The sequence below is a fragment of the Muntiacus reevesi genome, chromosome 7, assembly GCF_963930625.1.
Source record: "Muntiacus reevesi chromosome 7, mMunRee1.1, whole genome shotgun sequence".
In the NCBI taxonomy this organism is placed as follows: Eukaryota; Metazoa; Chordata; class Mammalia; order Artiodactyla; family Cervidae; genus Muntiacus; species Muntiacus reevesi.
This window is the reverse complement of record NC_089255.1, coordinates 89,239,806-89,261,654: the sequence shown is the minus strand read 5'-3', so window position 1 is coordinate 89,261,654 and position 21,849 is coordinate 89,239,806. Positions and strand designations below refer to the sequence as shown.

Here is a 21,849-nt window from a genome sequence, read left to right as displayed (position 1 = left end):
TCTGGCCGTGGTATGTAGTTTAGGTTAGAGGAAAGAGAGAATGATGTTGGTGAATATGGCTAGAACTCAGGTACATCAAGCAAGTAGGGGAAATGAGGGCCAGCAGGGAAGTTTTCAGTGAGAAAGGGGGAAATGGCCACATAATATACTAGATTTTACTCTATAATTTAAAATCAGAGGAACTCTAAGGAAGCACTGTTAGTGACAAAACTAGAAATGAACGGTGGTAAGACAGTATTAGAAAAGAGAACTCTTTTTCATGGGACAGTATTTGTCCTTCATCCTCTCCAGTGTGAATGTTGAACAACAGTTTTTTTATCCTTTTCCTGGAAAAGAGGACTCTTCATCAGAGAAGATGGAACACAACGGTATCAAGATTTGTGTCCAGTGTGAACTTCTCCAAAATCCCGAACTCAGAACGTCTAAGTTCCAGACCTAAGAGCTGACTGTGGGTGAATGCTAAGGAAAACAGAATGACACAATTTGATGAAGGAGCAGGAACATTAAGCCTCTGCCCTGCTACCTCGTGAGAGCATACTGGAGCTGGTACTTAACACACAAGACTATTTCCACTTCCGCAATGTAATCACTGTCACCTTTATCTCCAAATATGTCAACCTAGACACCTGAACCTAGTCAACCTAAGACCTAGGTAGTCAATGTAACTTGACAAAAGGAGAGGGATGAGCACAAACGTGTGAAAGGGTTTTTCAAAGACTGTTGACCCCTTGTGACCCTTGTAAACATAAGTAGCATTGACATGATCTGTTAGTTGGTTCAGTTGCTCAGTTGTGTCTGACTCTTTGCTACTGCATGGACTGCAGCATGCCAGGGTTCCCTGTCCATCAATAACTCCTGGAGCTTGCTCAAACTCATGTCCATCAACTCGGTGATATCATCCAACCATCTCATCCTCAGCCATCCCCTTCTCCTCCTGCCCTCAATCTTTCCCAGCATCAGGGTCTTTTCCAATAAGTTTATTCTTCGCATCAGGTGGCCAAAGGATTGGAGTTTCAGCTTCAGCATCAGTCCTTCCAATGAATATTCAGGGTTGATTTTCTTTAGGATTGACTGGTTTGATCTCCTTGCAGTCCAAGGGACTCTCAAGAGTCTTCTCCAACAACACAGTTCAAAAGCATCAATTCTTTGGTGCTCAGCTGCCTTTACAGTCCAACTCTCACATCCATACATGACTACTGGAAAAGCCATAGCTTTGACTAGATCAACCTTTGTCAGCAAAGTAATGTCTCTGCTTTTTAATACGCTTTCTAAGTTGGTCATAGCTTTTCTTCCAAGGATCAAGCATCCTTTAATTTTATGGCTGCAGTCACCATCTGCAGTTATTTTGAAGCCCAAGAAAATAGTCTGTCACTGTTTCTTTCCATTGTTTCCCCATCTGTTTGCCATGAAGTGATGGGACCAGATGCCATGATCTTTGAATGTTGAATTTTAAGCCAGCTTTTTCACTCTCCTCTTTGACTTTCATCAAGAGGCTCTTCAGTTCTTCTTCGCTTTCTGCCATAAGAGTGGTGTCATCTGCATATCTGAGGTTATTGATATTTCTCCTGGCAATCTTGATTCCAGCTGGTGCTTCATCCAGCCCAGCGTTTTACATGATGTACGCTGCATGTAAGTTAAATAAGCGCAGGGTGACAACATACAGCCTTGATGTACTCCTTTCCCAATTTGGAACCAGTCTGTTGTTCCATGTCGGGTTCCAACTGTTGCTTCTTGACCTGCATACAGACTTCTCAGGATGCAGGTAAGGTAGTCTGGTATTCCCACCTCTTGAAGAATTTCCCACAGTTTGTTGTGATCTACAGAGTCAAAGGGTTTGGCTTAATCAATAAAGCAGAAGCTGATGTTTTCTCTGGTACCTGGTAAGATTTATTTCCTTTCGTTTTTTAGGGGCAAGAAGGCCAGTTAGTGAGTGCCAACCTGGTATCCCTATACCAGGTACTGTTTCATTTAAGTTAAAAAGAAACACCTCGCTCAGTCTAGCCCTTGTATTTTTTCCTCAGTGCTGTTATCACTCTGCTCAATCCAAACTCTAAATAAAACTAAGAGTAAGAAGAGCTTAACACACTACAAACTCTTAACCTTATAATGTGTGTGCACTCGGTCGCTCAGTCCCGGGGGACTCTTTGAGGGCCCCACAAACTGTTGCCTGCCAGGCTCCTCTGTCCATGGAATTTTCCAAGTAAGAATACTGAAGTGGGGTGCCATTTCCTCCTCTAGGGGTGCTTCTGCGACCCAGGGATCGAACCCAGGTCTCCTACATTGGCAGGAGGATTCTTACCACTAGCACCACCTGAGAGGCCCCTTCTTGATATTTACTTGGCGCCAAAAAAAAAAAAAAAAAACCCTCCGGGTTCATGGCCTTGAGAGGGCGTCTGGTTCAGGTGTTAGCTAAGTTCTCTTAACTTCTACAGAACCGGCGCTTTCAGATATTGGCCCGCGACGGACTACGTTTCCCAAGAGCCCATACCAGAGCGAGAGCCCCGTGAAGTGCATTGTGGGAATTGTAGTCTCTTGGGTGACTACCCTCGTCCAATTCCGGACTCGCTCCGATTCCGGGATGGTTAAACCAAGGCGCTCACCAATTAGTTGGGGCCATGTCGCTGAGGCCGTGGTCCAACCGAGAAAGCCGCTGTGAGAACTGCGCGTCGCGATTGGTCGGATCCTTGACCTTAGGGGCGGGGCAATGAGGTGGGCGGGGAGGGCCGCGACGATTGGGCGAGGCGTACGCGGCGGCGGACGCGTATTGGCTGCCCGCTGGGGCAGGGAGGTCTGGGAAGGGGTGGAGGAAGAAGACCAGAGCAGGAAGCGCAGCGGCGAGGCGGAGGTGGCGGCGGCGGCGGCGGCGGAGGAGGAGGCTGAGCTGGTGGTGGCCGAGGCGGAAGAGACAGCTCCGGGGGGTGGCAGCGGCCCTTGGGAGCAGGATGCGGGTCCGGGTCGGGCTGACGCTGCTGCTCTGGGCAGTGCTGCTGGGCTCGGCCTTGGCGTCCTCGGGTCAGTATCCGCCCCCTTCGGACTGGAGGCCGGGAGCCACCGCCCCCCGCTCCGGCCTCCTTCCCGGGGCAGGGCCGTGGGGGCTCCAGCCTCGCCCTGGCTTGTCACTCACGGTCCTCTCGTGGGTTTGGGATCCCCTGGGCCAGAGTGGCTGTTGAGGAGAGCTTGGAGGGGAGGAAGAGAAGGGTGCCCCCCGACCCACTGCCCACGCCTCTCCTCACTTGACAAACTTGCACGACTCCTTAGGAAGGAGAACTGATTCGAGGGGCATGAACCCCGACAGCTTAGAGACCCACGACTGCCACGGAGATAACTGTGCTCCGTCGTTTTAGAAACTTCGCACAACCCGAGCTTGTCCCCTGGGCAGAGCCGGGTCCATCAGAAAAGCAGGATGTTGACAGTGGTTGGTTGGGTTTGCATGGCACCTCAGATGATCCTGTCTCTTTGTTTATTTTTTTTAAAAAAAGCGAACGAAGGCTTTTGATGTGATCATGTCTATTCTGGTACCCCTTTTAAAGAAATAATTACTGAGAAAGTGGTATTTTTGTGGTGGTGTTTTTTTAACTGTGTCACAGGGTTTCCGAGCTGCCCCATGTTTGCTGACGGTCATTTTTCAAGAAAAGAAAAAACTGGGTTTTTTTTTTCATTAGTGTAAAATGGTTGGCCTCTAGATTTAATTTTTTTTTTTACATAAATAGATTCATGTGCCTTTGAATTGTTTTCCCAATTAGCTGATTTATACCCTGACTTTGGAAATTATCCTTTCCCTTCTTTAGTAGCTTAATCTGCCAACATCTGAAAATGTCAGTTTTGAGAGTGTTGGTAAAGGAGCACTTAGTGTTTCTAAGTGTTGGTAAAGAAAGAATTAGTACAGTAAAGCTTTTGAATTTTAATTGGTTTCAGTTAACAAAACAGCTGTTCTGTGACTTTAAATTTTTTTGGAACAAGGCAGGGTATAAATGTCAACGCTTTTTTTTTTTCCCCAACAGAAAATTTCCCAGATGGTTATTTGAATCCTCAAATTATCTGTCCTAGTTGTAAGTCAGTGCTGTAGCATCATTCTGCTTCTAAAATAAGAGATCTAAACCTAAAATTCTATCCATAATGTGGTGTAAGACACCATTTCAAAAGCAACAAGCATATGCCAGTTACTTTACTGCCAACATCATGCTTTAAAGTCTGCTCCCGCCTCTCCTCTTCTTGTTGACTTGTGTTCATGACCAAATCTTTAAAACTCTGTGTAACTCCTGAAGCACTGCTAGTAGTTATCCGATCAAAGGAAGTTTGTAATCAGTGCAGTAGAGTCCCTGTGATCCAGGAACCACCTGCATCATAATTCGTCTTATGTGTTTGTTAAAAATGCAGTTTTAGGTCTTGAACGGGTTAGGGCATCTGTTGTTTAACAAGCTCCACAAGTGATTCTTCACACTAAAGTGTAAGAACTACTAAAGAACACAACTGATATCCCTCCAAATTCAGTTTGCAGAATTTAAAGAAAAATATAAACATTTTCCTGCATTTTCTTTTGACCAGATTTCACATATCCAAAGTGTCATGTCAGTGGAGATGATGATTGAAGAAGTCTTTTCATAAACAGTTGGGATTCCCAGTAGATTATAATAGAAGACTGTTAATAATAAATTGTTAAATCTTTGGGTTGTGTTGATATAAGCAAAAGACTAGGTTCACAAAACATCTGCTCTGATTTCCATCATGGTTAAACTGCCAAAACATTTCTATGGTAGAGGCTAAAGCCTTGCTTAACCTGAACTAGAACAATGTAGATGTGCATGCTGACATGAAGAGCAGATGATAGCACACTTAAGTGAGATAGTTTTATAAATGGAGTACATGGACTTTCAGCTGGCTTTTTTATTCATTAAATTGCTTATTTACAAAGTGTCGGCCTCATTTTTAGCTTAAAAAGTTTTGCTCCTATTTAAAAATCAGGTTTTGGTTCACAATTTAGTGTTGACTTAAAATGTTGGACTGTTAGTAGCTACCCGGGGCGAGTCGCATTTTTTGCCAGGTAGAGTTTGATCAGCCAGCTAAAGGAATCTCAGTCCTGTCGTTGTTAGTAGCTATTATCTAATAACTTACCTTGAAGCCGTGTAAAAATTTCGTACTTTTTGAAGAAACATTTTCTTTTCCTTCGGAATAAATAAGTTTAAAGGAGGAGATTTAAAAGATATTTCTCCTTCGTTTTCTCCAGGTTATAATGAAACATGCTTTAACTTCTCACATGTTTTCGTGTTTTTGACAGGAAGTGGCTTACTGGTTAAAATGATTTACTGTTCATTTCTGGGTTTTTTTTTTAATGCCAAATAATATTATGGAGTCTTGTGAATACTGTCCAACGTTAGGCATTTCAGGTAATAGTTATGCCATATATTTCAGATTGCAAAATATGTTTCCTTTCACTCTTCTTTTGTTCCTTAAAACTTTATTGAGAGTCAACAGGGCAGGTGATATTCTTCCCTTTGACGCTTGAGGATAAGAAGGCTGAGCAAGCTTGCCATATTGAACCATGTGTGTAACATTGACATGCCATGAAGCCAGGTTTTGAGCCTGATTGTCCAGGCCTTGGATTTGGAGTAGTTAAGAATCAGCAGTATCTTAGGATCTGTACAGATTTCAGTGGCAAATCCAAAAAGAGGATGTCTGGTCTCTTTTCACTAAACTTTCCAGACTTTCTGTGTTTAAAAGTGTATCCGTCTCTGTTTAATCTATATGACAAGTTAGAAGATGAATTTGTAGTGACCACTTTCCCTTGAAAGACGATCCTTGATATTTTGCAGTTAACTAATATTATAAAACTGAAAATTGGTCTTTTTCAAAGCAAGGGGTATGATTACCAGAGTAATGTAAACCATGATATTTGGATACAGTGCTGTTTAGTGAGAAGTCCTTCACTCTTCACTATATCCTTTTTGCATGTTTCTTCTTGCTTGATAATGTAATCTGATAAAAGCACTACTGTATTTTTATTTATACATAACTTCAGTATTTTTCATCCTTACCTGACTGCCTATCATAAGTTTCTAGGTTATGAGAAACTTACTTAAAAAGTATTATGTGAATGGACATATCAGTTTGAAAAAGAAAATAGCTGATGCTTTCAGATTACCATCTGGAGTAGGCTTTCCCAGTTTAGTAAGTGAGAATTTTTTTAATTTGCCAGTAACCTGAATATATATTCCTGGTTTGTTAAAAGAGAAAAGAAGGAGAAGCATGATGCAATTCGTATGAAATAACCCTGATGTCACAAGTTCCCATGTCTCTGGGAGCTCAAAAACATATCCTGCTACTCTGATGCCTAACAGCTTGTAGTGTCTCAAATGTACATTTTTTATAATTTATTTATAGACATCTATATTATTTACCTATTAGCTACATACGTGACCTGTTGTGGCAGGGTACTCAGCTGGGTGGTTAATGATTTAAGAGTTCTGACTAATAGCAAGTTTCAGAATTTGGGTGTATACACTATACATTTCACATTTAATGTCTGCCCTTGATATATTAACTAGTTAATGTTTATGACTAATTAGATACATTCACATATACAATGTAGTTGTGTATTAGAGGTGAATTTTTTTCCTTTATGCACAGATTTGCTGAGAATGGACTTTGAACCATATGTTAGAACTTGGGCTTTAGGTAATACTCATGAAGAAGTGAGCCTGAAGAGTGACTGTTTATTAATTGACATCACTGCCTATAAACCTAAATGTTATAGGCCCTATGGGACTGATATATGTTGTACTCTTCTTTTCCCCACCCACCAGAAAAAAATATTTGGAAGGTAATCTAAAAGTAGTGAATGTGAAAATAACTATCATTTAAGTTTTCTTTGAATTCATAGCACTTTTATATGTGGCAGAACCTCACCAGTAGACCGATTTCTGAAATATTCAAAAGAAACAAAACCTGAAATAGAGTTGAGTATTTGGTACATAATGAGTTGGTTATACTTCTTAAAGTTTAGTTCAGTGCTTTGCTAACATAAACTCCAAAACATGCTTTTGCTGTACTTTGAAGAGTTACAAGTTACCAATAATATTTAGGTTATAATCATATGAAGTAGAGGTAAATGGCAACCATAGCACCACATTTTCTAGTAAAAATCACATAGTTTATACCATTTTTGCCTATGGTTAATTTCTCGCATAACTTAAGGAGCTGGCAATACTGAAGTGAGTAAGAAGGAAATTTAAAGATATCTGACACTTGTTTTTTTAACTGGCATACAAAGATCAAATATTTGCAAATGACCAGTTGGATTGCTGAATGTGTTTATATAAGGCAGTAAAAAGAATAACAAGCAGCTAGAATAGAAGTAACAACAGAGAAATCCAGAGAGAATAACAGAAGTAATTTTAATGTAATCTGACAAAGCCAAAACAGCTAATATAAATTTGGAAGAAAGATACAAGTAGTGATTGGATTTATTGGTAATGTGATATAGGCTATTGATTTCCTAATAAGTAGATCTCATGTGAGTGGATACATGATAGTGTGATGTTCTCAGTTCACATATCTTGTTATATCTTCAGTGAAGTCAAACACAAATCCTAACTATCTTTGGCAACTCTGCTAATCATTTTTAATGTCCATCTTTAGTAGTCTTAGTGAATAATAAAATGCTAGTTATCACTACAATAAGCTACAGTAACTCCAGATTCTGAGCAGAGGAAAAGAAGGAGTGGAATCCCAAACCTCACAATTAGGACTCTATTTTCTAAATTTAGTAACTCATTCTCAGTAGTGGACTAACTGCATACAGAAGAACTGGATGGTATCTGAAGAAATATCTGGTTTTGGTGGTGATGTTCTCGGTCTTCCTGTCTAACAGGATAAAGAGGAAGAAATACCCCCAACACCCCTTTTTCCTTTCAGTTAGTTTTTTCTGAACAGTTGTTGCATACAACAAATTTTTAGATAATTCTAGATTATCTAGTGTCTGATCATTATTTATTATACTTATCAACTGCTTTCACTTAATAATACCTGTGATTGCCAAACAAGAAAGACAACTAAATTGTCTTAAAATTTCTTTACAGATGAAGAAGGCAACCAGGATGAATCCATAGATTCCAAGGTGTGTACTCAGATTTGCATTGACCAGTGTTTGATGCCCAATTTAAAAGCATGAATTATGTATCTTAGAAAGGATATGAAATCTGCATCTTTTGAGCAACAGGATTGGATTTCAAAAAGAAAAAGATAGCTAGCATCAGTACTAATTCTTCTGGGGGCCGGAGGGTGGTGGGATGGAAATCACTGACCTGTTGGAATGTTCAGTCACTCAGTCACATCTGACTCTTCGTGACCCCATGGATGGTAGTTTGCCAGGCTCATCTGTCCATGGGATTTTCTGGCCAGAATACTGGAGGGGGTTGTCATTTCCTCCTCCAGAGGATCTTCCCGACCCTAGGATCAAACCCACATCTCCTGCAGGTGTGGGTTTGATCCACACCTGGCAGGTGGATTCTTTACCACTGAGCCACCTGGGAAGCCCCTAGAGAATAATAAATATTTCTATTAAGAGTGTTGGTTACTAGGTTTAATTTCAACTTAAATGTGGTGTGTGTGTCTGTGCGTTGATGAGCCTTAAGGCAGTTACATTTTACTGCCTAATGAGAGATTGATTTTATTCTTTTTTTTAGTTTTTTAATTCGAAGATTTAACCTCTGTCATTGTTTCCACTTATATAAGTTCTTTAAAAACAAAATCTATTAATGCACTTAAATTGATTGGTTGAATGAATGAGGTTGATTTTTGCCTGTTCAAAGAGACCAGTCACTTACGATCCCTGATCTCCAGACGAGGAGGGATGCGGGTAAGAAGCAGGAGGCTGTAGTACAGGAAGTCTGAGATTACTGGGAGCAAGGAGGGGAGACCGTAACCAAGACTTAGGGGGTTTAGGGAAGGCTACTCGGGGGGAAGTGACATCCAAGTTGAAATCCGTACAGTCAGGTTTAGGCAGGTGATGAGGGCACGTGATAGGCAGATAGCAGAGTCTGTAGAGGCAAACAAGTGGGACACGTTCAAGGAGCTGAAGGAGCTGTGTCTGAATTAGTGAAAGTAATGGTCAGATTAGATTGGAGGGAGTCCTATTACTATTGGTAACTAAAAATACTTCACATTCTCAGACTTCTGTGCCGTCAGATGAGTCGGTAGAGAACCACAGCCCAGCAGGCAGAGTAATCGCTGGTCAGATATTCCTTGATTCAGAAGAATCTGAATTGGAATCACCTCCTCAAGAAGAGGAAGACAACCTCAGAAGCCAAGAAGGGGAAAGCATCGCAGAAGAAATCAGCTTTCTAGAATCTCCAAACCCAGAAAACAAGGACTATGAAGAGCCGACGAAAGTACAGACACCAGGTAGTCTGGACGTTTTGTTTGCTTTTGTCTGATTTAGCAAGGAGGCAGCTGGAATTTTAAAGCTAGCGTAGAGGGTACAGAAGTCCTGTTTTACTGATTGTTCACCACATGTAATGTGTAGAGTATAATTTACAGAGTGTGTTACATAAGCTGAATTTGACCGTCAGTATTGCCATTGTGTTATATTAATGTCCAGGAGTCTGGTGTGTAATAACACATCAGAGAGACACACACAACAGGAACTCAGACGGGGGGGGTTGTCTTCAGTGCTGCTTTGGTTACTTTCAGAGCTGTGTGAGGATTTTCACTGCAGTCATCTTTTCAGTCATCCTGGATAATGTGATTTAGGTGTTTATCCCTCTCCAGTTGAAGCCTACATAAAGACTTTAATCCAATTCTCATTTTCACTTTCTTGACACTGTAATTTTTAAATTTACGACTTGCTCTTTCTCACAATACAGTGTGCTAAATACCTATTCTTCTAAAAATTAATTATTAATGTGTCTTTGCTGCCCTGTCCCACCACCCTTCTGTCATTTATCATTTCAAAGATCACCACCATTCCCACTTATTCTGTTAGTAGGCAATCTCGAGAACTGATCCAGATTTGACCTTTTAAAAATATAATTTATTGCAAATATACAAAAAGAGAAACCACTGTTTAAAAATTAAAAGTACCTTAATCCCATCAATTAGAAGTAACAGCTGTTAACACAATGGAGACTCTTTCAGACTTTTTTCTAGATATTTGGTTTTAAGAAGGCTAAATTGGTTCAGAATGTATATACTGTTTTACAGCCTGCATTTGCACGTAACAGTTAATCTTGAACATTTCCCCATATTATTTAATATTCTTTTACAATTTGATGGTTAATGCCTATAAATATTTTTTCATGTAAATGTACCATAACAGTATTTTTTTAATGTATCTTTGGAAGTTGCCTTAGAGTTAGTTGTTAAAAGTAAACCTTGAAAGTAAAATATAAAATTTTAAAAGACATTTTTGTCAAATTGCTAAGTTCTGCAGAAAAATAAGTCTCTTTATTTCCTTTGAAACCACTCCTTTTCCTGTCCCTCAGTCAGATGTGTATTACCATTTTTAAGTTTTTGCCAAATACTGATTTTCATACCTTTCTTTTTTATCCGGGAGACTTCCAAACAAGTACAGAAGTAGAGAGCGTAATGACCCCGGTGTGGCTTCAGCAGCCATCGGTCCCCTTGTTCTTGCTTCATCTTTGCTACTCCATACGCACTTGCTCTTTTTTCCTCCTGGAGTGTTAAGCAAATTTCATGTTGTTTTACCTGTGTACACATCTCTAAAAGTAAGAATTTTTTTTTTCAACAAAACAAAAAATGCAGGTATTAAAACACTCACAAGATTAGCTATTGTTCCCATTCCTATCACCCAGTACCCAGATTCTGTTCTGTTTTCCCAGTCGTTTCCAGTATCTTCTTGGAATTGGTTTCTTTCAGTCAGTATCCACACTGAGATCTTAGGTTTCTCTTATTCTGTAACAATCCTCCCTCCCTGTTTTCAAGTGCTATTTTATTTGTTAAAGAAAGAATGTCCTTTCGCTACAGGACTTCCCACATTCTAGGTCTAGTGGGTCATATTCTTGTAATGTAATTGAACTTGTTCCACTATCTGCTGTCTAGTCTGTGAACTAGAAGTTCAGTCCAAAGGCTTGGGTAGATTTTGTCTTTTCTTGGTGTGATTTAATATATGTTTATATTATGAAATGACTACCACAAATTTAGTTAACATCCATTACCACACAGTTACAATTCTTTTTCTTGTGAAGAAAACTTTCAAGATCTACTCTCAGCAACTTACAGATATACAATTATTGTTAACTATACTCAATGTGTTGTATATTATATCCTTGAAGTCAGTTTTTTAATTTATTATTTTTTATTTAGAATCTTTTTTATTTTTTAAATTATGAAAGTATGATTACATATTTACAGGAGACTTAGAAAATACAGAACAAAGTTACATATAGTTCCACGATTTTTTCAGTAGATAAATTGAGATTTTTTTAGTTGAAATTTCAATATAAAACTCAAAAAATACCAGTAAATATACAAAAAAGTAGAAGGATATTATAGACCTGAAAACCACCATGAACCAATTCAACATAATTAAGATTTTTATAATTTCACATAACAGTAGGATACAAGTTCTATTCAAGTTCCCGTATACTGTAAACTAGGAGACACTGGAACATATCCAGGGACGTAAAACACAGTGCAAAGATTTCATGGTCTAAAGGTATTGCAGTCATATAGAGTCTGTTCTCTTGTCACTGTGAAACTGTTTTTTAATTGATAATATTCATAGACAGTGTTGTATACTTCCCGTTGCATTACCCGGGAGGTATGTAGTATTTGTCCCACTTCTAGGGATTGGTCAGTAGGGTTGGGTGTTGTCAGCCTGATCTAGCCATTGGAAAGTTCCTCACTGACCTTTCGCCCAGAAGTTTTGAGAACCATTTCATTCTTTGTATGGATCCATCTTTTTCAGTGGGAGTTGCAAAATATGACTTTCTAACTTATTCCTTCTGCATTTGTTATCTGGGGTTCTTTCATAAAGAAGAACTTTTCTCATCAACTCTTTGGTTACCCGGAAATACAGTCCATATAGTAGGATAAAATGCTTGATTCTTTCCCCTGAAATTTTTTCAAATAATGATTTGGTACCCTAGCAACCTGCAAAAGAAACCTGTGAATATGTTTTCATTTCTGTTTGTTTTGCTTTGCTTTTGAGCATCATTAGAAATCCATGGGTTTTATATATCTGTGCGTTACTCTTTTGTAATCATTCTTTTTTATTGTTTACGTTTTTCCATTTTTGGCTGTTGAGAGTCCCTTTAAGTTTATTCCTTTTTGTGCTTTTTGACTAATTGTAGGTAACTTTTAAACTTTTTTTTTTCTTTTTAGGCAGGACAAGATGTCCCAAATTCATCTTATATGTTTCCTGACCTAAAAATGAATCTCAGCCCTCCTTTTAGTGGGAAATTGTATTTATTTTGGAGAGTATAATCTAGACACCAAGGATATGCATTGCAGCTGCATTATCATTACTAATAGACTTTTTTTTGGTCAAAGAGTTAGGAAATATAACATTCATATTGATTTTTTTTCCAGTTCAGATTGAATATTACAGGTGAGATAACAGAGACTCAGACTGACAAATTGATTTCACAAGAATCCAAGATCCTACCTAATGTCCAACTTGACTAATGTGTTCAAAGATCTGTCACAAGACACAGGTCACGGTCTGAGGCCGCCAGAGCTGCTCCCAGGTCCTGTCTTGCCGCATTTAAGATGCACCCTGGCTGACTTTAACACACGATTTTAACTTACGACAGCTTTGACCGATGCATGTGGAGTGTCTGCCCCACAATAGGGAGCTATTTCAGTTATCAGAAGTCTTCAGGGTATTCCCTGATAACTGCATGACTTGCGTGGTGTTTTCTAGGAAGTCATGCCTGGTAAATCCTAACATCCTGGGTCTCTGCACAGTGAGCAGTCTGCATAAACCAGCTCCAGCCAGCTAAAGCAGTGCGCAAGCAGGCACTCTCCCGGTGGTGGGTGGTGACCGGAAGGCCTCTTGGCGTGTTTCTTAGATGGTTTGATCCCACCCCTCTGTCTCTCTGTTTCTCGGACAGCAAAAGGAGAGAATGGAGTTCAGGGCTGCCGCTAGTCCTTTCTACCCGTCATGATCCTTGCTTCTTTGTTTTTGTGTTGGGGTCTCTTTGCCCTGGTGCTGGTACCTAACAACATGGATGTTACCTTACTTCAGTCAGACAAACAAACAAAGGATATATCATTTCAAAATAACAATGGCAACCATACCACTAACAGTAAGATCGCTGAATGTAGCTTTAAGATTTCGTTGAGGTTCTTTTTGTTCTTAGTGTATATTTTACTAGTGATTTGTAGCATGATGTGTTTTAAAAATCACTTCAGTAATGCTCTGTGTGGTCATAGCAGGAACTTTTTAAACATTTAGATTGTTCAATTTTTCAGTAATTGTTTTTTTCTTTTCATTCATTTTCATGTGTTCTCAGTACATGAGAGGACTTACATATGTACGTGAAACATGCGTTGTGTCTGCATGACTTGGTGTGTGTGGTCACAGTTGCATTAGAACTGGGTTATATGACAGCTAACTTCTAGACTTGCTTCCTCTGTCAGCCTCTTGTCCATGTCTCTGCCATACTGACCTTCCTAAAACCCGAATGTGATCCTGTCACTTCCCTGTCTACAACTCCCATTAGCTCCCATTCACCTGTGAAATGAGGTCCTTGCTCCCCAGGGTGACTGACATAGCCTCTCTGTGCGCATGGCCGCCACCTTCTGTGGCTTCATCTCCCGAACCTTCCCCTCCATATGCCTTTTTCCAAGGAGATTAAGCCCATCATCCTTCTTCAGAGGTTTGTGCTTCTGGGCCTTTGTACAAGCTTGCCCCACCGCTTGGGATACCTTGCCCACCTCCTCACCCAGATCCATGTGTTACATTTCTGCTCATCTTGAAAGCAAACTTAGGCTTCTCTTTTCCGAAGCAGTTCCTGAGGTAGCTAAGAGTCTCTTGTGTGTAAGGACTTCCTATCTAGTGCCCCCGTTTGCACCCTTTCTCCCGGAGGCCAGTTATCTAACAGCAGCCAGACAGGTCCTCCTTCCTGTTCACAAGCCGCTAGTGGCTTCCCGCCACGTTGAGAATGAAATTTAAACAAGGCTTTAAATGATCAAGCCCCTCCTGTCTGACCTCATCTCTGTCACTCATGTGACTCCAGTCACACTCGCCTTCTGCTGCGTGTTGAACCTTTCACACTTAATCCCCAGCTGTCAGGAGTCCCTAAGACTACACCCCTGGGCTTGATGATTCTCTGGAGAGACTCAGCATATAGTCACATCTTCAGCTGTGATTTATTACAGAAAAAGAATACAAAGCAAAATCAGCACAGGGAACGGTGCACAGAGTGAGTCTGGGGAAGCCAGACACAGGTTGCAGGGGTCCTCCCCCAGGGGAGTCACGTGGGGCGTGGTTAATTTCCCTGGCAGGAAGTTGTGACCACATGTGTGAAGTGTCAGGGAAGCCCGTTAGAGGCTCAGGACCCGGAGTTTCTGTAGGGTCTGGTCACATAAGTGCTCCATGCCTCACACACAGCCAGAAGGAAAGCAGGCGTTCAGCATAAGCCACGTTGTTTATTCAGCTGGGGTGAGTCACTGGTAACTGTTAGGGTGGTGAGAACCCTTCCATGATCTTAAGTTCCCAGACACAAGCCAAGGGCCAGCCTGTTAAATAGGCCTTTTCAAGGACAGAACTTCAGGCCTGCTGCACTCACTCTTCTCTGTGTCCCCACAGACCCCCTTGGTCACTGGCCAGGTTGTCTGTGCAGCAAAATTATTATCAGTATGACCCAGACAGCATGGATGAGGAGACCCCCCTGCAGTATTGATTTCAACTGTGTTCTTTACCATGTCTTAGCCAACTGAGAAATCCCATTCGTCATAAAGGTCTGCCTTGGAAAGGCAGGTTAGCATCCTCCTTAAGTTTCTTTATCAGCCTTTTCTACCTGACTCTAGGCCTCAGTTTCCTGGTGGCCCAGTGGTTAAGAATCCACCTGCCAATGTAGGAGACACGAGTTTGATCCCTGGGAAAGATTCTGTAGAGAAGGAAATGGCAACCAGGAGTTGCCAGTATTCTTGCCTGGAAAATCCCATGGTCAGAGAAGCCTGGCAGGCCACAGTCCATGGGATTGCAAAAGAGTTAGATGTGACTGGGCAACTCAGCACCACCCCCAGCATGAATTCAGGCCCAGTAAAAGTCTGGCCAGGAAGTTGAAGCTGGCTTGAAAACCTTCTAGGGCTGAGGCAGTGTCGTGATAGGGCGCACATCCAGAAGTCCTGTATCAGAAGGAATTGCCAGGGAGTCCCAGGCATGCCCCCAAATCAGTTTATGATTGCTGGGCACCCAGAGCAAGACATTAATTAGCAGTATGATGGACAGGGAGGCCTGGCGTGCTGCGGTCCAAGGGTTGCGAACAGTCGGTACGACTGAGCGACTGAACTAACTAATGATGCAGCTGCCCACCACGGGTATCTCGTCCTAGGGTTCCTGATCCAGCCCAAGTCATTCAAAGCCAGTGCTTGGTTTCCGAGGGACTGCCAGCCAGCCCCCTAGAGTTTTGTTGTCTGTGACGACAACTGGTCCACCTCACGAGTGTGGTTGACATATGGAGGTCTTCTGCGTGGAAAGTGCAGCGCCTGGGTCAGCCCCTCTGCCGCTCAGCAGCCCTGCCAGGTGTAATCGTAGGCTCCGGGTCTGGATTCACAGCGCTCTCAACAGGCTTGCAGAGGGGCCCAGGGGGTGTTCCTTCACGAAGAGGAAGACACTTCCAAAACAGTTTCAAAAGTCAAGGATCATAACCCCGCACCCTCCCTTGTGCCTCTCCAGGTGCAGGGGCTCTGCTCGCTTTCCTTGGTGGTTACAAAATCTGTGCTTCCATTCAGCAGTCATCATTTTGTTTTCTGGTCATCCCCTGCTCTCATCCTGACCTTCTGTCTGGAGGGGCTGTGGGAAAGAGGTGGCACAACATCTTCATAGGAAAACCCCTTTAAGGACTTCCCTGGGGGTCCAGTGGTTAAGACACCACCCTTCCATCACAGGGGACTTGGATTCGATCCCTGGTCGGGGAAGATCCTAAAAAAAAAAAGAAAAAAAAAAAAAACCTCCTTTATATAGCCGAACCAGAAAAATAGCATATGCACGGATTGGTCAGGACCAAACTCCTGAGTTTCAAAAAAAAAAAAAAAAATCAATACGGTTTTATATAACCACCCACCCCTTTCACCCCGTGAACATCACTTCCCCAGTGACCAGCCTAGATAAGACCAGTCCCTTTCTGAGGACAGCTGCATTGGCTGATCAGATTGCACTAAGGCGTGTGCCGCAGCTGGAAAGAGTGAGGGAGGCAAAGTCAGACATCAGTCCGTCATCTCAAACAGCCCAGGGAGTTGACCTCTGCTAGACATGCTCCGGAGGGGGTCGGAGTTGACTCAACCAGTCCAGAGTGATCGGAAGTCACTGTTGGTGTGATGTCCCTTTTCCCCAGTTGCAGCTTGCAGCTCTAGCCACAAGTTAAGAATGTAAGTTAGGCTCTGTATCAGAACCATACAAGCTCTCTGCAGCTTGATTTTGGACGGTCCCATCAAAGATCAAGTCCTTTCCTGTGGGCTTTTGTAGCGGACCCAGACAGTCCAGCCGAGCAGCCGTGATGCGCCACAGAGAGGCGGCCTGATGCTCAGAGGTCAGAGGGCCTGAGCTCTTTACAAGCTGGCCACGCCAGCTTTCAATTCAGCTCCCGGCTCCCACTGAGGCTGGAAGCTTATACCAGATGTGTGGGGCCTTAGCTTAGAATCAAGTCCAGGCAGTTAGGATCTGTGAATTCAGGAGTTTTTAAAAAAGGCAGAGGCTTTTCTTCAGCAGCAAAACCTAGATGCTGTAGACCACAGAGGTTTTGGTTTTGTCCCTAAGTCCAAATCGACCCCACTCACAGATACACACATCAGCCTTCAAGGGACAGACCTCCGCTCTCACCAGCTCCCATCAGCCAACTGAAACCTGCTTTTCAGAACTCCTAAAGGACATCTCCATCTGTAGAGCACCTTTCTTTTCTTTTTGTCTCCCTTTTCCCAGAGGCTCCAATAAGCAAAAACCCCTGTCTTCCATAGCAGAACTCATCAGTTACAGAAGCTGTTTCAGTTTCCAACATGCAGAGTTTCAATTCCAACCTGCCAACTGGCGGCAGAAAGCAAGGAAGTTGTGTCCCACTAACACATTTCTTCTTTACAGCTTGCCTCGATCAGGATGACTCCTCTGGCATGTATGCAGTTACAAGCATTTAACATTTTATATCCATTTTTACCATACATCCAGATGTCATGGCCACAAATCTAAAGTTACCAAAAAAATTTCTGTTCCCCCTCCCCCATTGCAAATTTATGTAAACTCCTAGCAGTAAATTCAGCGTTTGCAGTGTGACATCGCCTGAGAAACTGCCATCCCTGGGGCCACCTCCCTCCGCCAGCTCCCACCCCCCACCCCCACCTTTTCTCCCTAGTTTATCTGAAGTGTAGTTCTAGCCCTGGGATCTGATTTACACCCCTTCCCCTCTCCTCTTGGAGAAGAGAGCAATGCAAACTTTTAACATTTTGTCCTCCATTTTGACATATTCACCTCTGGTATTTAGGGGGGGTCCTTTCTCCTCCCTTGGAGGAGAGAGCAGACCCCAAAGACATGACTTTAGCTCGCCTGGCTGGAAGCAGGTGGTGGGACCCAGCGAGCCCGCTCTCCCAGAGTTGGATCTCTCATTTCCAAATTGCACAGGTAGCTTTTACCTCTCAGAACAGAGAACAGATCAGCTCTTGCTGCATATCACAGAGAATTCCATCATTACCTGGGCGCCGGAGATACTGTCATACCCGGCACCTTACCCTGCTTTTCCCAAAGTTTCACCCTCGTTCAGGGAGTCAGGTTTGATTTAGGGAACCACAGTTGTTGTTTTTTTTAATTTTTTTTTAATTGGAGTATAGCCAGTTAACAACGTTGCCACAGTTTCAGGCGCACAGCAAAGCGACTCAGCTGTACAGATAGTGTATCCATTCTCCCCTGAACTAAAGAACCCCGTCTGATGCCAGCCGATACTGGGGTCCCCAGGACCACCCCTGGCTCCCATGATTTGCTGGGAGGACTCAGCTTGTAGTTATACTCACAGCTATGATTTACTGTAGCAAAAGGGTGCAAGGAAAATCAGCGTGGGGCGAGGTGGGGCGAGGTCCAGAGGAAACAAAGGTCCTCTCCCAGCAGTCACGTGACATGAAGTGACAGTTGCTCAGTGGTGTCTGACTCTGTGACCCCATGGACTGTACAGTCCATGGAATTCCCCAGGCCAGGATACTGGAGTGGGGAGCCTTTCCCTCCTCCAGGGGACCTTCCCAACCCAGTGATCATCCCCAGGTCTCCCGCGTTGCAGGCGGATTCTTTGCCAGCTGAGCCACCAGGGAAGGTCCCACTGATTCCCCTCGCCCAGGTGACACTTGTGTGCGGTGTCATCTGCCAGGGAAGCTCAGTAGCGACCAGTGCCTGGAGTTTTTAGTGGAGACTAATCATGTAATCACCCTCTGCCTGGCATCCACCGAAATTACAGATTCCCAGAAGGGACACAGATGTTGTGCATCAGCCACATTGTTTGTACAAGCAGTTTAGGCCCAGCGAGTCACTGGGGTGGCAGGAACCCCCCCCCAGCCCCCCACATCTTAAGTTCCCAGATACCAGCCAAGGGCCAGCCTCTCAAGGATAACAGTCATTATTGTGTTATCTGTTTTCTGCATATCATCTCAGTAATAAACATTTGTTGAAAATGAATGAATAAGAGGCCACTAAGAGGAAAACTGATTTACACTGTGGTATTCCCGTTACCAAACAGTCATTTTAAAAGGGACATGTTTTGTTGGCAAAAACAGAAAATCCAACAAACCCTGGCAGGAGCAGAAGTTTGTTTGACTCACATAATCAGAACTCCATAGAGAAGGTGGTTCAGGACTCATGCCATCAAGGACTCCAGCTCCTTTCTCTCCAGTTCAGTAAATTGGCTTCATTGTCATCTCTCTCCCAAGTGATCCCATGGTAGTGGTTGGACCTCCAGGTCCCAGGTCCTTAGGAAGACGTGGTGCCTGCGTCAGAGGAGCGGGAGCCCCCTTCAGAAGTCACTAGAGGAAATGTCAGAACTTATCACTTGACCTGTCCATCCCTCACTCTACAGAAGTGAGTTGTTTAGTCACTAAGTTGTATCTGACTCTTTGCAACCCCAAGGACTGGCACGCCAGGCCTCCCTGTCCATCACCAACTCCTGGACCTTGTTCAAACTCATGTCCATTGAGCTGGTGATGCCATCCAACCATCTCATCCTCTGTCGCCCGTTTCTCCTCTTGCCCTCAGTCTTTCTCAGCATCAAGATCTTTTCCAATGAGTCAGCTCTTCTAAGGTAGCCAGAGTATTATAACTTCAGCTTCAGCGTCAGTCCTTCCAATTAATATTCAGGACTGATCTCCTTTAGGATGGACTGGTTGCATCTCCTTGTTGTCCAAGGGACCCTCAAGAGTCTTGTCCAACACCACAGTTCAAAAGCATCAATTCCTCAGCACTCAGCCTTCTTTGTGGTCTAATTCTCACATCCATACATGATTATTGGAGAAACCATAGTGGTGAGGAAGGGGTTAAGAATTATTAGCCAGTTTGCACTGGCTGCCACTGGAGGGCATGTCAGTGGTAAGTGAAAATGCCACATTGTAAATAATTCACCTAATATGATCATGTACTGATCAGGGTTCTTCAGAGAAGTAGAGCTGAAGGCCCTCTGCTGGCGGAATTCCTTCTTGCCCTTCTTCTGTTAGGTCTTTAACTGATTGAACAAGGCCCACCCACATTGTGGAGGGTAATCTGCTTTACTCAGATAAATCCACTGATTTCCGTGCCAGTCTCATCCAAAACACCATCATAGAAACCCAGCATAGAGTTTGACCAAACATCTGAAACTCTGTGGCCCAGCCAAGTTTATACACAGAATTAACGCAGTGTAGGCAGATTGTTTAACCATCTGAGCCACCAAGGCAGCACCATTAACCATCACAGGTCCCTTGTGTAAAAGAAAGCCATTTCCCTCCAACATGTTCACACTTAAGAAATGAACCTCTTTTCTAGTAACAGTCATTACCTTTGGAGAAAAAGATAGTTTTCAGTGGTATCTAAAGTGTGATTTTTCTTTTACATTTACATACTTTCTCATTGCTTGGATCATCTTTTTTTTGCAATAAACACACTATCCTAATAGTCAAAAAAAAAAGACGAAAAAATAAATAACCAGCATCTTTCTCTGTTTTGAACGGCACAGAGTCTGAACTTATTAAACATGCTTAAAATTGGGTTCTGGAATAAGAAAGTTGATTGAGTAATAGAATCTCATTTTTGCTTCATCGTCACATGCAAGAGGGTGGCAAGGAGTAAACAAACCTTAACTTAGTACTCAGACTAAACAGACTATGTATAGATGGTTAAGGAAACAGGTTGTGACCCTCAACAGGTCTGACTTTAAAGATTTCTTTTGTCATCGATTGTCCAGCAAATTGTTTGTGGAAGGAAGCTCCTCTGTGAGGCCATCCTGTGAAATAGCACCCCACCAGCGCGTTTGAAACTCAGAGAACCTTTACAGTCATTATTTAGTGAAACTCACTGTTCTTTTTTTTCTTTTTTTGGCTGCGTCACATCTAAGTTGCCCCACGACTTAGTTCCCTGACCATTGAACCCACGTACCCCGCACTGGACGGTGGATTCGTAACCCTTGGACCACCAGGGAGGCCCCTCGCTGTTCCTCAGTAGCAGTTTTCCTGAGCAGGTTTCTCTCTGCATGCTTTCCAACAGTTCCTGTCGCCTCAGTGTCTTGAAGTTTGTCCCTTTCTTCTGGACACATGGAGCAGTGCTTGCTTGCTTTTTCTTTTTCGTTTTTTTTTTTTTTAATTTATTATTCTTTTATTTTCCCCTGTATTTGTGGGACTTTCCTCATTATCATTTCTTTTTTTTTTTTTTTTCAGTGGGTTTTGTCATACATTGACATGAATCAGCCATAGAGTTACACGAATTCCCCATCCCGATCCCCCCTCCCACCTCCCTCTCCACCCGATTCCTCTGGGTCTTCCCAGCCCACCAGGCCCGAGCACTTGACTCATGCATCTCACCTGGGCTGGTGATCTGTTTCACCATAGATAATATACATGCTGTTCTTTCGAAACATCCCACCCTCACCTTCTCCCACAGAGTTCAAAAGTCTGTTCTGTACTTCTGCGTCTCTTTTTCTGTTTTGCATATAGGGTTATCGTTACCATCTTTCTAAATTCCATATATATGTGTTAGTATGCTGTAATGTTCTTTATCTTTCTGGCTTACTTCACTCTGTATAATGAGCTCCAGTTTCATCCATCTCATTAGGACTGATTCAAATGTATTCTTTTTAACGGCTGAGTAATATTCCACAGTGTATATGTACCACAGCTTCCTTATCCATTCATCTGCTGATGGGCATCTAGGTTGCTTCCATGTCCTGGCTATTATAAACAGTGCTGTGATGAACATTGGGGTGCACGTGTCTCTTTCAGATCTGGATTCCTCAGTGTGTATTCCCAGAAGTGGTATTGCTGGGTATTGCTGCAGACCATATGGCAGTTCTATTTCCATTTTTTTAAGAAATCTCCACACTTTTCCATAGTGGCTTTTTCTTTTTTTAAATGATTATTTTCACAGAGAGAACTGAGCTTGAATGAACTCTGACTTAATGTTCTGTTCATTCTCCATTTGACTACATTTCATTTTTCTTCTGAAAAATCATCTTA

At 42.6% G+C, this 21,849-nt stretch overlaps 1 protein-coding gene across 2 annotated transcripts in view; it reads left to right on the top strand.

Moving 5' to 3' along the window:
* The first annotated feature begins 2,856 nt into the window (after positions 1-2,856).
* Positions 2,857-21,849, top strand: part of SEL1L (SEL1L adaptor subunit of SYVN1 ubiquitin ligase) — a 60,087-nt gene continuing 41,094 nt past the window's right edge. For both annotated transcript variants that reach the window (XM_065941859.1, XM_065941858.1), the window contains exons 1-3: positions 2,857-3,012; positions 8,076-8,113; positions 9,168-9,399. In XM_065941859.1, the coding sequence (XP_065797931.1) occupies positions 2,943-3,012; positions 8,076-8,113; positions 9,168-9,399 (340 nt within the window). In that variant the 5' untranslated portion in view covers positions 2,857-2,942. The remainder of the gene's footprint in view (positions 3,013-8,075; positions 8,114-9,167; positions 9,400-21,849) is intronic.